This window comes from Neomonachus schauinslandi, chromosome 15 (genome assembly GCF_002201575.2).
Source record: "Neomonachus schauinslandi chromosome 15, ASM220157v2, whole genome shotgun sequence".
Lineage (NCBI taxonomy): Eukaryota > Metazoa > Chordata > Mammalia > Carnivora > Phocidae > Neomonachus > Neomonachus schauinslandi.
This window is the reverse complement of record NC_058417.1, coordinates 40,825,773-40,845,475: the sequence shown is the minus strand read 5'-3', so window position 1 is coordinate 40,845,475 and position 19,703 is coordinate 40,825,773. Positions and strand designations below refer to the sequence as shown.

The 19,703-nt window shown below is 41.9% G+C and overlaps 1 protein-coding gene across 3 annotated transcripts in view; it reads left to right on the top strand.

Moving 5' to 3' along the window:
- BRCA1 (BRCA1 DNA repair associated) overlaps window positions 1-19,703 on the top strand; it is a 61,592-nt gene that overhangs the window by 37,223 nt on the left and 4,666 nt on the right. For 2 of the 3 annotated variants that reach the window (XM_021681658.1, XM_021681659.1), the window contains exons 12-18: window positions 1,897-2,020; window positions 4,461-4,651; window positions 5,999-6,309; window positions 9,236-9,323; window positions 12,076-12,153; window positions 12,645-12,685; window positions 15,280-15,363. In XM_021681658.1, coding sequence (XP_021537333.1) covers window positions 1,897-2,020; window positions 4,461-4,651; window positions 5,999-6,309; window positions 9,236-9,323; window positions 12,076-12,153; window positions 12,645-12,685; window positions 15,280-15,363 — 917 coding nt within the window. Of the gene's footprint in view, window positions 1-1,893; window positions 2,021-4,460; window positions 4,652-5,998; window positions 6,310-9,235; window positions 9,324-12,075; window positions 12,154-12,644; window positions 12,686-15,279; window positions 15,364-19,703 lie in introns of all 3 variants that reach the window. The other variant, XM_021681657.1, reaches the window with a different exon arrangement.

The following is a 19,703-nucleotide window of genomic DNA, read 5'->3' as shown; positions in this document are numbered from 1 at the left end:
TTGTGTCTGAGGCTCTCCCCTCCACCCTCGTACCCTTTCACTTTTTTTTTTTTTTAACCCTTTCCAGTGTTTAATTGTTTGGTGTGATTCCTTAGAGACTACACATGACCCTTTTTTTTTTTTTTTTAAGATTTTATTTATTTTTGACAGAGACCGTGTACAAGCAGGGGAAGCAGCAGGGAGAGGGAGAAGCAGACTCCCTGCTCAGCAGGGAGCCCGATGTGGGGCTCCATCCCAGGACCCTGGGATCATGACCTGAGCCGAAGGCAGACGCTTAACAAGACTGAGCCACCCAGGCATCCCTACACATTACCTTTTATCAATTATCACCCTGTATTTGGGGGGAAATGATACACAGTTGAAAGAAAAACCTGCTGGTTCACTGTAAGACTGCTTGCTTTCAGCAGTTGGGAGTTCCTGTGTTCCTAGAAAGGCACAGGTCCAGAAAAGATAGACATAAAGCAAACTAGAAATAATGCATTTGAGGAATAACTTGGGAGATCAATGATTATTTCCCCCCAAGCTACCCAGTGACTTAAAAAACAATTTAGGGGCACCTGGGTGGCTCAGTCGTTGGGCGTCTGCCTTCGGCTCAGGTCATGATCCCAGGGTCCTGGGATCGAGCCCCTCATCGGGCTCCCTGCTCAGTCAGGAGCCTGCTTCTCCCTCTCCCACTCCCCCTGCTTGTGTTCCCTCTCTAGCTGTCTCTCTCTTTGTGTCAAATAAATAAACTCTTTAAAAAACAAACAAAAAAAAACCAATTTAATAAATATAGCCTTTTGTTTAAATTTTTCTACCTTGATTTATGCATTTGAGCTTTTCTAATAAAAGCTCAAAATAAATTACAGTCAGTGATTTTTTAGTGGGTAGAAGACGTTTGTAATTTTAAGTGTTTGTTTTTGCTTTTTAAAAGATTTCTGCCTTGAAGGCATTTCCTAGAAAGCAGTGGTACAATAATACATCGAGGAATTAATAAATAAAAAGGACACACCAAGATGCCAGAACTTTGCCTTGGGTCTGTTGTGTGTGTTTTCCTTTTCCTGTGCCATTTCATCAGCAGTTCCATAGATTACTTCAAAGTTCCTTATCAGTCAGCACCTTGGATTTTGTGAGTGTTGGTTTTTTGGTTTGCTTTTTTTCTTAGTCATTGAAAAAGGGAAGCAAAATGTCACCTGTTTTTTCCTTCTCATCCGACCTCTCCCCTGTTTCCCCACAAGTGCAAAAAGCTCAAACCCTCATCCTCTACAGTCTTTGATGTGGAGGCAGTAGAGAATATGCTTTGTGCTTTCCAGTACTTTCTCTTCCCTGTTATCTAAGGGAACTTCAGGATAATTTATTTATTTATTTATTTATTTATTAAGATTTTATTTATTTATTTGACAGAGAAAGACACAGCGAGAGAGGGAACACAAACGGGGAGTGGGAGAGGGAGAAGCAGACTCCCTGCCAAGCAGGGAGCCCGATGCGGGACTCGATCCAGGGACTCTAGGATCATGACCTGAGCCGAAGGCAGTCGCTTAACCAACTGAGCCACCCAGGCGCCCCAGGATAATTTATTTTGCTGCAGAGATTAAAAATTCATTTCCTCTTCTTGTTTCCTTATCATTCAGGGCCAAAAAATGTATGTTTTTTTCCAGCCTCGTCTCAGCCAGGTATCTTCATTTACTCCGTCCTAAAGTGTTTCCTTTCATTGTCCCTACTATTTTTGAGTCATTTAGTTTCATCTGGTGCTGCATCACTTACGTTTACAAATTCTGTTTGATATACTTGTTTAAAAACCAATTTGATTGTCACAGGTTGCTGCTTTTGAAAAAATCGATACCCTCACCTGAATTACCACCATCAGGACAAAGCAGTAAAGTAGATTTCTTTGTTTTCTCATTCCATTTAAAGCAGTATTAACTTCAGAGAAAAGTAGTGACTATCCTATAAGCCAGAATCCCGAAAGCCTTTCTGCTGACAAATTTCAAGTATCTCTGGATAGTTCCACCAGTAAAAATAAAGAACCAGGAACGAGAAGGTAAGAAGTAATAAATGTCAAGTTGTAGTATCTAAGTAACATCTTTACTTATATTGAACTCTTATTATTAAATTTTTTTCACCATCCTTTTTCTGGTTTTTTGTAAAGAACCATTTCTAACCTGTCATTGCCCCAGGACACTTCTTTTGTTTAATTGCACATAGGTTTTCTGGATCTATACAGGGCATGAGCTACGAGGTCAGAAATGCACAGTAGATGTGTCCCTTTTGAAGGGCAGAATAAAATATAGAACTGAAACCTAAACAAGCCTGGGAGCTGAGGTAGACCAGCAGCCCTTGGCCCTGATTGAAGTTTTGGCCTCTCTAGAAAAAGTTTAGCTATTGATTTACCCCAGGAAAATTCAGAATATCTTTCAGGGATGTCTATGCAAATCATTTTGTGTGTGTGTGTGTGTGTGTGTGTGTGTGTGTGTTAAAGATTTTATTTATTTATTTGAGAGAGAGAGAGAGCACATGAGAGGGGGGAGGGTCAGAGGGAGAAGCAGACTCCCTGCCGAGCAGGGAGCCCGATGCGGGACTCGATCCAGGGACTCCAGGATCATGACCTGAGCCGAAGGCAGTCGCTCAACCAACTGAGCCACCCAGGCGCCCGCAAATCATTATTGAGATAAGACTGTGTAGCACTTCATATTTTCAAAAGTACTATATCTGCTTCCTCGTTGGATCTTTACAATACTGTGAGGGTAAAAGAACAAGTAGGGACTGTTCTTCCTATTTGATAGTGCAGGACAGAACCTCAGAGCCATCAGAGTCCTGCATCTTACCACTCTAGGAAGGAAAAGGAATTCATATTTATTGAGTTCCTACTGTGTGTCAGTATACTTTTATTTTTTATTTGTCTTCCTGAAAATAGTGACAAGTTGTCGATAATCTAATCATACTATCTTTCAAGCCTCTTGAACTAGGATATATTTTTGAGGCTGGGAGACTGACATTGTGGCTGTGACAGAGAATGCAAAGATCTGGCCTCCATAGGCGCTAGCCCATGTTTAGAGGGAATGCCTTCATTGCCATGTTTTAATCAATTAGCTAACCATCCATTTAATATTTACACTAAATATTCCTTTTTTATTTAATTTTTTTTTTTTTTTTAAGATTTTATTTATTTATTTGAGACAGAGAGAATGAGAGACAGAGAGCATGAGAGGGAGGAGGGTCAGAGGGAGAAGCAGACTCCCCGCCGAGCAGGGAGCCCGATGCGGGACTCGATCCCGGGACTCCAGGATCATGACCTGAGCCGAAGGCAGTCGCCCAACCAACTGAGCCACCCAGGCGCCCTACACTAAATATTCCTATACCTCCTCCTCCTCCCCAGTGTACCCTACAGAGACTTCTATTAAAGAACCTACACATTGGGGCACCTGGGTGGCTTAGACAGTTAAGGGTTCAATTCTTGATCTCAGCCCAGGTCTTGATCTCAGGGTTGTAAGTTCAAGCCCCACATTGGGCTCCATGCTGGGGCGGAGCCTACATAAAATATATATTGCATATATATTGAATATATATTTCATATATATATATGGGAAGAAAAGAAAAAATACTTACAGATTGATTGAATGTCCTCTTTCTACTAGAGTACCTGAGAGCGGCGATTCGGGTTTTGCTCATCTTTAATGCACAAGGCCTACTTTTATTGCCTGACTTGTAGTAAACACCCAATAATTGTTTAATAGACAATTATTTAATGTATTTTAGTTATTAACATTATTATGTTATAATATCTTATATAACCCATTATAATAGATTATATATTATAATAATTTTATTTTTTGATTATTTAATAACCAGAGTTATTTAAAGGAAACTCTTAATAATGCATTTGAGGATGAATTCCTCAAATCTCTTAAGTATCGTTTAAATCTGTTGCTAAGTATCTTATTCCACAAAGCCCTAAGCAGCTGAAAGAGTGGAGGACAGAATCACTGGGCGCACAGTACTTTATAGCTGGCTTTTGTTTTGAGAATGGCTTTGGACATTGAAAAGACAGGAGGTAGGGATGATTCTGTGAATTCTGCTAAAATTGGGTAGAAAGAATGAGTGTAGAAATGTCAAAATTAATCAGCTTTCTATTTTCATGAGAGATCTGATTCTAATACATCCATTTGGACTCAAGTGGAATAGCGTATAGAATTTGACTGAGTGGCAGTGGAGAATTTGGTGAAATTTGCTGACACGCTTTTAAACAGCTGAGAGATACCCTGCCTCAGCCCAGGCCGTAAGGGGAGCTGTTATATGTCAGCCCTGACACATTGGCAGGCTTCATGAATCCAGACTTCTGGGCAGTCACTTGGGTTCCTTTTTCGCTAGTCATTTCCCATCTCCCTGACAGTGAGCTGTTCCACTTGTGTGTCCGCTGCCCGGGAAGTATGATGAGTCCTTTCACAAACTATGGTGCTGTGTTTCTCCCTTCATCCTTCTAGGTCTTCCCCTTCTCAATCCCGGTTGTTAGATACTAAGTGGTATGTGCACAGCAACCCAAGGAGTCTTCAGAACACAAACTGCCCTGCTCAAGAGGAGCTTGTTAAGGTTGTCAATGTGGAGGAGCAACAACTGACCAAGTCAGAGGCGCGAAATTTCATGGAGCAGTCTGATTTGCCAAGACCAGATCTGGGTACTGTTTCATCTGTTCTAATGGAGAAAACAACGTCTGTTTTACTTTGAATCTGACCTAAAGATATTTTGGTTAATGAACTTTTCAGATGTCTAGCATGTCTAGTCTATCTATAATGAATGCTTTTCTTATACTTAAACCCATTTTAGAAAAATAGCTTGAATATTAATCCAAATTGACATGAAAAAAAAAATTTTTTTTTTAAAGATTTTATTTATTTATTGGACAGAGAGAGACACAGCGAGAGAGGGAACACATGCAGGGGGAGTGGGAGAGGGAGAAGCAGGCTTTCCGCCGAGCGGAGAGCCCGACGCGGGGCTCGATCCCAGGACCCTGGGATCATGACCTGAGCCGAAGGCAGACGCCTAACGACTGAGCCACCCAGGCACCCCAAATTGACATGAAAATTATTGCAGCCCTTGATCTGTCTTTATTGGTTTAACTCTAACAGTTTTGAGGATGGGAGTCTTGTGTGCTCTAAGTATTTTATTTCAACTGTTAAGGAAGAATTCTAGGTCCCTAGGGGTGCCTGGCTGGCTTAGTCAGTAGAGGATGCAACTCTTGATCTTGGGATCATGAGTTTGAGCCCCTCACTGGGCATAGAGATTACTTAAAAAGAAAAAAAAAGGTAAAAAATAAAGAATTCTAGGGCCCTAGAAAAAAGTTTTCAGCCTGTCCTTTATTGAAAAATGAGTCAAATCTCCAAAGCTCTTATTTTATGAATTAATGAATATAAATGATTATGTATTTTATGCCTTATAAATCACTTTAAATGAATGGTGTGTTTTATGGCTTATAAATCAAAGTTTTAATCAGTAAAGAAAGTTTTAAATTAGTCCTCAAAAACACATTATCATAAAAGGTGCTCTTTGGCACCTAAATGTTGTATTTGGCCATGTACATTAAGGTCATTTTAGGAATCTCACGTGTTCTCTTTAGCTGTGCTTACTTCCTGATGGAGTGACATTTTCTGAAGTGTTTCAGGAATGGTCTTCTATTTTTAATTTGGTAATGATATCTGATGATTTATTAGGTCAGAAAGACAATGGCATAATGGATAAAGAAAAATCAAGTATTTGTCTAATTTTTCAAAATTGTTCTCCTTCCTTACAAAAGTACCATGCTCTTTATGATCATTGTTAAAAAGTTGGAGAATATAGGTAATAAAAAATTTGAAAAGAATATTTAAAGTTACTTGTATTCCTGTCATTAGCAATAAAATGCTGCCATATTTTTTTAGTCAGTTGACTTAAACTTTTTATTTTTTAAAATACAGAATCATGAAGACTATTTGTAATTCAAGATTCATCATCATGTGGGTTAAACTTCTTCCCCTGTGCCTTTCAGAGGGAACCCCTTACCTCGAGTCTGGAATCAGCCTCTTCTCTGCTGACCCTGAGTCTGATCCCTCTACAGACAGAGCCCCAGAGCCAGCTCATATCAGCAGCATGCCAACTTCAGCCTCTGCATTGAAATTACCCCAATTTCAAGCTGAAGAATCAGCCAAGAGTACAGCTACTGTCCATACTGCTAATACTGCTGGGTATAATAAGAGGGAAGACAGTGTGGGCAGGGAGAAGCCAAAAGTTATATCTTCAACAAAAAGAGTCAACAGAAGAATATCTATGGTGGCATCAGGCTTAACACCAAAAGAATTTGTGAGTGTATTTATGTATCTCCCTAACAACAGACTTCTTAACATATTGCAAATAGTTTTAAATAGGTACTAGCAATATTTCAACCTATAGGGAGAAATCTAGGAGCCAAGAATGATTCTATGTAATCTAATTTCCCTTGCTAATTTCTGAAGATTAGGACCTAGATAAAGCTGTAGCATGGACTATTTTGTATATATTTAAGAAAATAATTATTAAGTATTAGCAGAAAGGTTATAGTTTTGGGTATAATATAGAGCTTTTTAATTTTAATTTTTTTTATCTAAAAAAACAAGTAAGTATAGTTTTAATCCCCAGAGGAAACACCCTGGTTATATCTGAGTGAACTTACGAGCATAATTAACTAAATCCAACTTCCAAGCAAACGGACAGATAGTGGCATTTCTCCAGTGTTTGTCTTTATCCTGGCTTGTGATACAGTTATTCAATAGCCCGCTCTTTCATTTTTTTTTTTTTTTTAAGATTTTGTTTATTTATTTGACAGAGAGAGACACAGCGAGAGAGGGAACACAAGCAGGGGGAGTGGGAGAGGGAGAAGCAGGCTTCCCGCCGAGCAGGGAACCCCATGCGGGGCTCGATCCCAGAACCCTGGGATCATGACCTGAGCCGAAGGCAGATGCTTAATGACTGAGCCACCCCGGCACCCCCCGCTCTTTCATTTCTGCCCTACAGCACCCATTCCCTGTTAGGATTTGACATGTCCTTGGGCCCCTGGTACCAGAAATAGGAATTGTTTCACATTATAGAGAAAAATATCCATTAAAATATTAAGACCACTAAAAATTTTGTTTCTGCTTGGGCTGAGTGTAGATTTCAGACATCATAGGAAATTGACCTCCCTGGTAATTAATCACCATTGGTTTCCTTTCATAATAAAGTAGCTGAATGAATATTTCTTTAAAATCATAAGATAACACACCAGCTTATCAGATGGTTGCAATAGCAGGTGCCATTTATTGCACTCTGAGAGATGACCAGGTCATTCTTAAATATCTTTCTTAATATATCCTTCCTAGGCTTCCTTTAAGCTTTTCTTAATATAGCCTTCTTAGAATCATTTCTTGTCCTCTCTATAGGTAGTGGCTCAGGGGCCAAATGTATCCCATTACTAGAAGGGCAGAGTAACCTGTGTCTGCCGTAGTAGATATAGTAAATAAATTTTCATCAGTAATGCTAGAATTCCCATCTCAAGACCATGCGCCCAGATCAGCTGTTTGTTCTGGAAATTCATACCTTTGTCTGCTTATATTGCTCTTGATCATTTGCCTATACATCTAGAATTCCCATTTATTCATTGAAAATTAGCATTCCCCGGAGCGCCTGGGTGGCTCAGTCGGTTAAGCCGCTGCCTTCGGCTCAGGTCATGATCCCGGGGTCCTGGGATCGAGCCCCACATCGGGCTCCCCGCTTAGCGGGAAGCCTGCTTCTCCCTCTCCCTCTGCCTGCCTCTCTGCCTACTTGTTCTCTCTCTCTGTCAAATAAATGAATAAAATCTTTTAAAAAAAAAAAGAAAAGAAAATTAGCATTCCCCTTTCCTTTGTTTCGTGAGTTCAGCTTTTCAGAGAGGCTAAAATGATCTAATCTTTTCTTGCCATGGACAGCTCGGAGCTGCAGATTAGACTATAAGTGACTTGGGTACGTGTTGTCTTTAGGCAAGCCAAGGAGAAAACTTTGCAGCTCCATTCAGACTTGCTGAAGTGTGGTAAATTTATTATGAAAGCTGCTGACTGTAGTACACATGATTAATTCCAAAGCCCATATTAAGATGATCTTTTCAGCAGTTGCTCTTCTAACTGAACCTTGTTTCAAGGCTGGGATTTCAGCAATTAATCAGTTCAGAATTGCTAATGAACCTGGCAGAGGGCAGTGGCAAAAGGGGGAGGATGTCATTAGCTTCTCTAGCCTCCCTTTTGCAGTGGCCTGTGGCAGTAGGGAACAAGGCAGCTTGAAAGAAAGATGCCTGCTCCCTGCTGCAGTATTGCACAGCGCAGAAATATTGGCATGGGGGGCCATGACTAGTACATGATGGCCTTTGGGAAGCAAAGTTGTTTACCAACAGTAGCTACTGATTATGTCAACTGTCCATAATGGAACTGGTTAATCCCTTTTACTGCCTATTGATTTTTATTTGGTTGATAGATAATAGCTGGAAGGCTGGAGCTTTCTTTTGGGAAGCATCTGAGTCTCCTCCAATCCTTATCCTTAAGAGGAATTGATAGTGGGGCGCCCGGGTGGCTCAGATGGTTGGGCGTCTGCCTTCGGCTCAGGTCATGATTCCAGGGTCCTGGGATCGAGCCCCGCGTCAGGCTTTCTGCTCAGCAGGGAGCCTGCTTCTCCCTCTCCCTCTGTCTCCCCCCTGCTCATGCTCTCTCTCTCTCTCTCCGTATCTCTGTGTCTCAAATGAATAAATAAAATCTTTAAAAAAAAAAAAAAAGAGGAATTGATAGCTTTTGCACTGACCTTTAGAAGTGTCTTGACTTGAATGTTTTGTAACTATCAGAGGCTTGAACCTTGTTTTTCAGCCACATAACTGTGGCATAACTTTCTGAATGGGCTGGTTACCTCTTGACTTATAAAGTGTAGGCTGATAAACCTAGATTATAGTAGAGTATCACTCGGCAGAGAAACGATCTTAGGGAATCAAATTATATCTGCTATTAAAGGGAAAAATTATTATTTTGAATCCTGGGTTGTAATTCCGTGTCTGTGAGCACAGACTATTTTAGAATTTTTTCCTCTGATTTCTACATAATTTTTATTAAATTACTATTTATTTTGGGATTTCAGGCATGTTCGAATAAAAGGGATGTACCTTTTGTGAGGAAAATGGAGAGTCAAAGCTAGGGTAACAGTCTAAGCTGTGTACTAGAGGTAATTGATTATAATGTAATATTTGATTTGATTTCAGATGCTTGTGCACAAGTTTGCCAGAAAACACCACATCACTTTAACTAATCAAATTTCTGAAGAGACTACTCATGTCATCATGAAAACAGGTATACCAAGAGCCTTACAGACCATGTTGCATCTGTTGCATAAAACTACATGAAAAAATGGGAGAATTTGTTAAGCAAAAGCATGGATGACAGTCTTCCATCAGTCAATCAGTTATTTATAAAAGAAAAATAATAGTTTTGCTCTGTCCTGACCCCCTTTGGTTTGGGTTAAGATTTGGAGAGTAGTGAGCCAGAATGGTCAGCCCCTTCTCGTCCACCGTGCCTCAACCACCCTGTGTGAGGGGCTCTCTGATAAGGCAGAGCCCAAGTCCTGGAAGAACACGTGGGGCAAAGAGAGGAATGAAGCGAGTTCGCACTCAAACTCCAGGCATTTGGAAACGCTCACTCCGTGTCCACTCCATGTCCTAGCTCCACTCACACACCCGGATTGAGTGTGCTTGACAGTTTTTCAGGAAGCAAGTCCACTATCAGCTTGAGGTAGCCTAGCGTATGAACCAGGAAAAAGAGAAGGGGAAAATTCACTTGTCCTACACCTTCCTCTTTTGCAATCTTCATTATAGCTTGTGTGATAACAGAGACTTCAGAGGCTTTTAGCTAAATCTAAGTAAACATTTCAGCGCTGCTGAAAAAGCTCATTTGAAATTGGGCCTTATGAACATAAGCCTCATGTCCAGAGCAAGTGAAGTGTAGATTCGGACCCCTGCACTGCCTCTTCTGTGGGAGGGACTGCCTGAAAGATAATGTGCTCTGCTTTGAGCACCATGCTTTCCTTTTAATCTGGTCACTGACCACCTAGAGTGTTTCTCCAGAGGTAGGTGATGAGGATGAGGGAAAGGAAAACAAAGCAGTATTATTTGAAGAACAGAGGAAAGAATGGAAAGACTGAAGGCAACAAGCCAGCTGTCTTCCAATATTCATAGAGCTGCTTTCTGGAAGAGGAGATGAACTCACTTGTTGGGTTCCAGAAAGCAAAGAGCAGTGCACGCAGCACCCAGAAGATGCAGACTGTAGCTCAAGTCTTGAAACCTTCTGAACAGAAGTGACTCTGGAAATACAGTGGCCCTCTCCAGGATGTTTCTGTCATATAGCTGTTGGCACTTGAACATAAGGGTCCAGGCTCCTTGGCAGGGACACAGTGCCTTAGAACTTCAAAGATCTTAGGTTTCTAAGGTGCAGAGGCTGTACCACAGGGTCAGAGGATAATGCTTACAGGAATCAGGTGCCAGGACAAGGTACTTTGAACTAAGTACTATTTTAGAGATGAATGTCATTAAAGTTTAATATATCTTAAGCTATAGTTTTGGATCAGAGCTGCTGAAAGGTGAAAAGAAAACTTTAAAATGCAAATTAAATTTAAAGTAGTTAGGTCTTGGGGCACCTGGGTGGCTCAGTCATTAAGCGTCTGCCTTCGGCTCAGGTCATGATACCAGGGTCCTGGGATTGAGCCCCGCATTGGGCTCACCGCTCTGCAGGAAGCCTGCTTCTCCCTCTCCCACTCCCCTTGCTTGTTCCCTCTCTCACTGTCTCTCTCTGTCAAATAAATAAAATCTTTAAAAAAATAAAATAAAGTAGTTCGGTCTTTAAACAAAGGGAATACAACATTTGCTACTTTTAAACTAAAAATGAACCAAAATGAATTCTGAGTTTAAAGCCTATTACTCAATCAACTTTTACAACAGTTTAAAAAGCTTTAAAAATTGAAGAAAGAAAAACTTTTTTTTTTTTCTAAAGATTACTTATTTATTTATTTGACACAGAGAGAGAGATAGTAAGAGAGAGAGAGCACAAGCACGGGGAGCGGCAGGCAGAGGGAGAGGGAGAAGCAGGCTTCCCACAGAGCAAGGAGCCTGATGTGGGACTCGATCCCGGGACTCCAGGATCATGACCTAAGCCGAAGGCAGTCGCTTAACCAACCAAGCCACCCAGGCGCCCCCATTTCTCCTGTTTAAAACTAAATGTTCTGGGGCGCCTGGGTGGCTCAGTCGGTTAAGCGTCTGCCTTCGGCTCAGGTCATGATCCCAGGGTCCTGGGATCGAGCCCGCATCGGGCTCCCTGCTCCGCGGGAAGCCTGCTTCTCCCTCTCCCACTCCCCCTACTTGTGTTCCCTATCTCGCTGTGTCTCTCTCTGTCAAATAAATAAATAAAATCTTTAAAAAAAAAACCAAAAAAACTGTTCTTTTCTCATTTTGCTTAGTTCTTCAAAGTACGAAACAGTACGTAGCCTTTGAAACAGTACGAGAAACCAGAACTGATTCTTCAGCTGTTGCTTTCTGAAATACCTAGAAAAGAGAAAAGCTGTGAATATAGTCTATTTTCTTGGCCCTCTCAGGGGAATTAGGAATTAAGGGGTTAGGACTCCCCAGGGAGACGTTCTGGGAGTGAAACTTTGTCGCTTACATGGACATTTCAAATTCAGGATTTCGCATATTCATGTCCTTTCACAAATTTGCCATCCAGTGAAATAGACCTTCCCCATCCACATGTATCATCAGTACACATGGGGAATTTCTTGAACACTGTGACAGACATCTTGAGCACCTAGAAGATAGAGCAGACCTTTCCTGTGGTCTTAACCTCATATCAGCCTCTTTCAGATTTCTAAAGATGCACACCTGCTGGTTATAATTAGGGATGATTCCAGCCTCTGAGTCTATCACCAGGGCTGTTGGAATCATCAATCCAGATTGATCTCAAGTGGCATAAGGAGCTAGGGGCACTTTAGCTTCTTACAGCAGAACTTCCTGATTTTTGTTTTTCCCTTCTAATCCTTTGTATGTTTTTCATCCTGCAGATGCTGAATTTGTGTGCGAACGGACCCTAAAATATTTTCTGGGTATTGCAGGAGGAAAATGGATAGTTAGCTATTTTTGTAAGTACAATATGTCTCCCCTCCCTTTAACACCTCAGAATTGCATTTTAACACCTAACTTTTTTAACGCCTAAGGTTTTTGCTGATGCTGAATCTGAATTACCAAAAGGTCTTTAATGGTAACACTAAACTAGCTTTATCTTAAATGCGTATCTCTTTGTTTGGATAAGCTGGTGATGTTGGGGAAAATGGATTTCTTTTTATAACTAATAGGACCTAATCTGCTTCTAGCAAAGTTAGCATATAACTAAGGATTTATTTAATACCAGGCAGAAATCCATGTGCAACAGGCACTTTTATAATGTTTAATTTAAGCCACTGCCGTGTCTCCAGAAGAAAATCTATTAGGGAGCTGTGGCTTTATAGAGGGAGGACCTCTACTCAGTGTTCTGCCCTCTGCGCTGTTACACAAATCGCTTCACCGTCCACCTCCATGAAAAGAGCACGTACTTCTGCCTTCGTGTGACCTGTCTTTTCTGTCATCTCTTTAGGGGTGACCCAGTGTATTAAAGAAAGAAAGATGCTAGATGAGGTAGGTACTTGATGTTACAAACGAATCAGAAAGACTTGGTGCCATTGAGTCACAAAATCACTGAACACTTGTCTGCTTCCTTGTTTGTACTCCTTTCCAAAGACTTTCCCTGGTGATGTGGATCATCAAGAATTGCGCAAAGCGACCCAGGAAATTCTGTGTTCTCAGTTCAAGTTTCAGTAGAAACAATCTTTCCTCAGAGGAAGGAGAAGGAATTTATAAAGCAGAAAGAAAAGATTCATAAGCCTAAGAAACAGGCCCACCTGATCTCACATGCATAGACCTTTGTAGAAAACTGATTGTCCACTGTCTTTGAAGAAAAACCCTTCATATTAATATGCAAATGTATCTGCTTAAAACTCAGATGCCTTCAAAGAGGTGTTACTTTTATGATCCTGAGAACAGTGAGGTAAATAAGACAGAGTGTAGGAGGAGGAATAATTTTAGAACAGAGCCATCTAAGAGCTGCCAGTGACAACAGATCAGGCAAAATAAAATTAGCAAAAGCAGTTTTAAACCACTATGCACTATTCAGCATATTCATAATTAATCAAATGATGTTTTTGTTGGTTTTAACTTTGATTCCGTGACTGAATATGATTGGGAGCCTACTATGTCCTGGGCAGCAGGAATATTGCTGCAAGTAAGAGTGATGGGTCCCTGCTCTGCTGGGACCCATGTTCTACTGAGGGGAGATATATAATAAATAAAGATGCATTTAAAATACCAATAAATAGAGGCACCCAGGTGGCTCAGTTAGTTAAACATCTGAGTCTTGGGGCACCTGGGTGGCTCAGTCGTTAAGAATCTGTCTTCGGCTCAGGTTATGATCCCACGGTCCTGGGATCGAGCCCCGCATTGGGCTCCCTGCTCCGCGGGGAAGCCTGCTTCCCCCTCTCCTACTCCCCCTGTTTGTGTTCCCTCTCTCGCTGTGTCTCTCTCTGTCAAATAAATAAAATCTTAAAAAAAAAAAAATCTGAGTCTTGATCTCAGCTCAGGTCTTGATCTCAGGATCATGAGTTCGAGCCCCGTGTTGAGCTCCACACTAAGCATAGAGCCTACTTAAAAAAACCAACCAAACAAAACCAATAAATACTATGGAATAAAAACTTTAAAAAAAAGAATGATAGTAGCCAGATAAAAATAAATAAATACATACATACTTAACTGTGGAGGAGAAATACACAGAACAGACTAGCAACTGACTGGGGACAGAGATTGACTACTTAAGGACACCAGGAAGGCTTTCTGAAAACCTTGAGCTGAGACCTAAAAGACCAAGAATTGGTCTAGAAAAATGTAGGGAACAAATGTTAACAGGCAGAAGAACAGCAAGCATAAATGTCTTGAGGTAGGAATGAATTTGGTTTATTAAAGAAAAATAGGCCAGTGTAGCTGGAGAGTAGTAATTGGTGAATTACATGTAGGGAGCAGAGGTTGGACCAGGGGTTGGAGAAGGTCACAGACAAGGGCTAGATCAGGTAGGATTTGGTGGAAGTCATGGTAAGGAATTTGAATTTTATTTCTAGGGTAATTGGTGGCATGGAGATGGTAAGAAGAAATTGGTTAGTTATGTTTGGAGATAGGACCTGTTAAAGGGTTAAATTTGGAGGATGAGGTAAAGGGAGGCATTGAGGAGAGAAGGGTTGGGTTTTTGGCCTGAACAATAGTGGATGTTAGTAATAGTAAATCAGGTAAGGAAGACACGGAGGAGGAGCATCCTGAGAGGGGGCAGAACAGGAGGCAGGAGCAGAATCAAGAGCTCTGTTTTAGATGTGTGAATTTGGGGATTTATATTAAACTTTCAGGTAGAGAGCTTAAGTCGGCACAGGGGTATAATCAGAACAAGGAATTTGAGGGTCAGCTTCAAACAGATGACATTTTTAGCACTAGACTTTTCTCACTCAAGTGGCTACGAAATGTTAAGTGTTCTTTCCTCTAATAACAGCCTATGATCTGACATTCATGACGCTGTCCTCCCTACATTTCAGTCAGAATTGTTTCTAAGCATTCTTCCCCAAAATTCTCCCAAAAGCTCTAATCTCTGCAATCCCATTATTCTTTATTTCCTCATCCTTGACCAGTCAGAACCAGTGGTTTTGAAAAAGCTCTAACTTTCTTTAATGTGTTAAATGTATATTTTATCATTTGGTCTCATTAATTGTAAATCTCTCAATGGAAATCTGAGAAGCCCTTATTTCTTTAGATGGTAATACACAATTGGTTTAAAAGATCAGGAATTCTCCAGTTTCCTTTATAACAGCGCAGTATTAGCAGTTTAATCTCAATGCTAAGTGAATATTTTGAGAAGAGACAGATGTTGAAAATTAAAATACATTAAGTCCCGATGAGGTGAAAAGCCAATTGTTCATTTCTGCCCATAAAGATTTGCTTCAGTCAGTTGATTTCAGCAGCTGAGATGCTGGTCATTTCATTCAGTCCACCAAAAAGAATGATTTTTTTCGGGCAGGGGTGGGGTTGTCAAAATTCTGCCCTGCAGTACTGAATTCTTTAATAGGATGTATCTACTCTACTTCCATTGAAGGAGGCTTCTCTTTCTCTGATACCTGTGGTTTGCCTTGGGTTTCTTCCAGCATGATTTTGAAGTCATCGGAGATGTTGTGAATGGAAGAAACCACCAGGGTCCGAAGCGAGCAAGAGAATCCCGCGACAGAAAGGTAAAGTCCCACTCTGCCATGTTGACAAAAACCCCACCCACCCCACTGCATTCCAATCCCTTTCGTGGAGATGGTCTCATGCACCTGTAAGGGGCATCACATACTGCTAGAGCACTAGCTGGGTGCTTCCATAGAGGTTCTTATTTATTTGTTTGTTTGTTTGTTTATTTTAAGGTTTTATTTATTTGAGAGACAGAACACAAGCAGGGGGAGGGGCAGAGGGAGAGGACCAAGCAGACTCCCCGCCAAGCAGGGAGCCCAACTCGGGGCTCAGTCCCAGGACTCTGAGATCATGACCTGAGCCAAACACAGACACTTAACCGACTGAGCCACCCAGGCGCCCCTTTTTAAATTTTTTTAAAAGATTTATTTATTTATTTTAGAAGAGAGAGCATGAGCAGGAGGGGCAGAGGGAGAGGGAGAGAGAATATCAAGCAGACTCTGCTCTGAGTCTGGAGCCCAACATAGGGCTCAGTCCCACAACCCTGAGATCACAACCTGAGCCAAAACCAAGTGTCAGGCGCTTAACTGACTGCACCACCCAGGCACCCTTAGGTTCTTTTTTCGTTCTCCTAGCCCAACAAGGTGAATAAGTGTTCTCTCTGTTTTATGAATGAGGGAACTTAGAGGTGTAGAGAAGCTATGTACTTTGGACTCCAGTCTGGGGTTCAAATCTCAGCTGATAAGTGGCAGAGCTAGGATTTGAAACAGATGTGAATCTAAGGCCTTTGCTGTTTGCACTTCACCGTGGCGTCTTTCTGTAAAGTAGTGTGGTCATTGCTGCAAGGGAGATGTACACAGTGCTGTCTGTGGAAGCACAGAAGAGAAAGTGATCGATAAATCAACAGTGAACATCTTTATAATGTATACTATATGCCAGGGTCTGCTCTAAACACGTGATCATATTAACTCACAATTTTACAGCAGCTTGGGGTGCCTCGGTGGTTCAGTCGGTTAAGTGTCTACCTTTGGCTCAAGTGATGATCTCAGGATCCTGGAATCAAACCCCACGTTGGGCTCCCTGCTCAGGGGGGAGTCTGTCTCTCCCTCTCCCTCTGCCTCTCCCTGCTCCCTCGTGCTGTATCTCTCTCAAATAAATAAAAAAAATTTTTTAAAGATTATTTATGTATCTATTTATTTGACAGAGAGAGGGAGCAAACACAAGCAGGGGGAGCGGCAGGCAGAGGGAGAGGGAGAAGCAGGCTCCCTGCTGAGTAGAGAGCCCAGCATGGGCTCTATCCCAGAACCCTGGGATCATGACCTGAGCCGAAAGCAAATGCTTAACTGACTAAGCCACCTAGGCACCCTACAAATAAAAATCTTTAAAAAAAATTTTTTTACAGCAGCTCTATAAGGTGTGTACTATAATTATACCTATTTAGTTTTAAGATTTTATTTATTTATTTGATAGAGAGAGAGCATGAGAGGGGGTAGATGCAGAGGGAGAGGGAGAAGCGGACTCCCTGCTGAGCGGGAAGCCCGACATAGGGCTTGATTCCAGGATTCTGAGGTCACGACCTGAGCTGAAGTCAGACACTTAACCGACTGAGCCACCCAGGTGCCCCTAGTTATACCTATTTTATAGATGAGCAAATGAAAGCTCAGAGAGGTTGAGTAAATTGCCCAAGCTCACACAGCTAGTTGGGAACCCATGACTAGTTGAACACATGTAGTCAAGCTCCAGAATCTGAGCTCTTAACAATATCAGAGTTTCTGAAGGCATATGGCTGGCTCAGTCAGTGGAGCATGCAACTCTTGATCGCAGGGTTGTAGGTTTGAGCCCCACATCAGGTGTAGAGATTACTTGAGAAAAAAAATTTTAACAAAACAATACTAGGGGCATCTGGTTGGCTCACTCAGAAGAGCATGCGACTCTTTATCTTGGGGTTGTGAGTTAGAGCCCCATGTTGGGTGTAGAGATTACTCAAATAAATTAAAACTTTAATTAAAAAATCTTAAAAAAATAATACCATCAGGCACCTGGGTGGCTCAGTCATTGAGCATCTGACTTTGGCTCAACTCATGATCCCAGGGTCCTGGGATCGAGCCCCATATCGGGCTCCCTGCTCAGCGGGAAGCCTGCTTCTCCCTCTCCCGCTCCCCCTGCTTGTGTTCCCTCTCTCGCTGTCTCTCTCTCTAATAAATAAAATAAAATATTTAAAAATAATATAATAATAATACCATAGTTTCTTGGAAAAGTATAGAAGATTTCACAGAGGAAAAAAGTAGATTATTCTAACATTTACAAATGAAGGACTAGAGGCCCAGGAAGACTCTGTGATTTTCCCCAGGTCATACTGTAGCAGATGATGGAGCCAAAGCAATGTCGCCCTCTCAGGGAGAAGTCCAGGCAAGATTTCACACCTTCCTGTCAGGCCTGAACTGGCTGCTTTCTCAGGTCACTGACTGAGCACTTATGTGCCTAGTCAGCGTTTCTTCTTTTTTTAAATGTGCACCACTGAGCATTTCAGAACAGTCCCATACGGAGCACCGTCTGTCCCTTTATAGAACTTGAGCAAGAACCAGTAGAAGTGATTTTCTAGAGAAAACTGCTTTGGGAGAGCTCTGAACCCTTGGGGTCAGCCCACCCCCACCCTCTGAGCCTGTCAAGTAACTTCCAGATGCCAAGAAAAGCTGCTGGCCCTTTTTCTGCTTCTGCCTTCACCCCAGGGGAGTTCTGTGTGAGCCAGGCATTTGTTTTTATTCCACTGTATGCAAGGCAGAATTAGCACCAGATTCTTCCTCCTTCAAAGGAAATTCCAGTGTTTGGGGGTTTTTCCCAATTTCGGGATGGCAATGATGCAAAGTGCCTGGTCAAAGTAATGACATTCTGAAGATACTAAATGTCACCATAGTATTTTCCTGTGGAAGAGAAATGTATTTGTAGAGATGAAACTTCAGATTTCTTATCTCGTAACTATACATCCTCATCAGTGAGTGTCAGCTTGGATATAAAAATTCCTAATCTTTTATACTTTTCACAGCAACATTTGGCTCCAGCGAGCTGCCTGGGGAGAGTTTTTAGCATTATGAGTATCTAGATCCTGTCAACAGGTTGGGATGCAGTTTATTCATACAGATACTAAGAATGGCATATATGGATGCTGCCACAACAGAAACAGACTTGTCCTGCTGCTCTTGTTTTTGTTTTTTGTTTTGTTTAAAGACTTTATTTATTTGAGAGCAAGATAGAGAGATGGCAAGAGGGAGCACAAAAGGGGAGGAGAGGGAGAAACGAGCTCCCTGCCAAGCAGGGAGCCTGAGGTGGGGCTCGCTCCCAGGACCCCGAGACCACAACCTGAGCCAGAGGCAGACACTTAACCAGCTGAGCCACCCAGGCCCCCCCAACCTGCTGCTCTTTCTTATTCCTGTGGTTGTAGTTGAGATGAGAGTGGGGAGGCTCATTTCCTAAAGGCCATTATGAGTTTTTAGCTCCTGGTTTTTCTGTACCCCTGTTTCTCTTATTTGAAAGGAGGTGAGTTCCAGGCCTAGGCAATTTTCTTTTTTCGTGGAATGGGGAGAAAGAGCATCAAGAGAATGATGGTTACCCAAATGATATACATCCAGCCACTATACAACTTTACATTTCTTTTAAATGATACCCTAGTGGGGCACCTGGGTGGCGCAGTCATTTAAATGTCCGACTCTTGGTTTCGGCTCAGGTCGTGATCTCATGGATTGTGGATCAAGCCCCACATTGGGCTCTGCACTCAGCGGGAGTCTGCTTGAAAGGTTCTCTCTCCCTCTCCCTCTGCCCCTCTCCCCACTGGTGCTTGTGTATGTGCGTGTGTGTGCTCTCTCTCTCTCTCAAATAAATAAATAAATCTTTAAAAAAATAAAAATGATACCCTAGCGCTTGCCTAAGAACCTGCACCAGTGTAAGAATCTGCCTGTAACATGAGCCACACAAGGCTGTTTAAATTCTAGATGACTAAATTAAATGAAATATGAAGTTTCGTTCCTCACTCACTGTAACCACATTTCAAGAGCTTGGTAGCTGCATGTGACTTGTGGCCATCTTATTAACACCAATATAGAACATTTCCATCATCACAGAAAGTTCTTTTGTTTTTTAAAGTTTATTTACTTATTTAAGTAATCTCTGCACCCAACATGGGGCTCAAACCCACGACCCTGAGATCAAGAGCCGCATACTCCACCGACTGAGCCAGCTAGGCGCCCCCCCAGAAAGTTCTTGTGGACGGTGCTAGCGAGCAGCGTATGTAAGCGGAAGGGGCACCTTGGAGGTGCAGGATAATCTGTGTCTCCTGGAAACCAGGCAGTCAGGTCAGCTCAATGAGAAGAGGCAGACCCAGGCTTCACTTCTAGATTAGATTAAC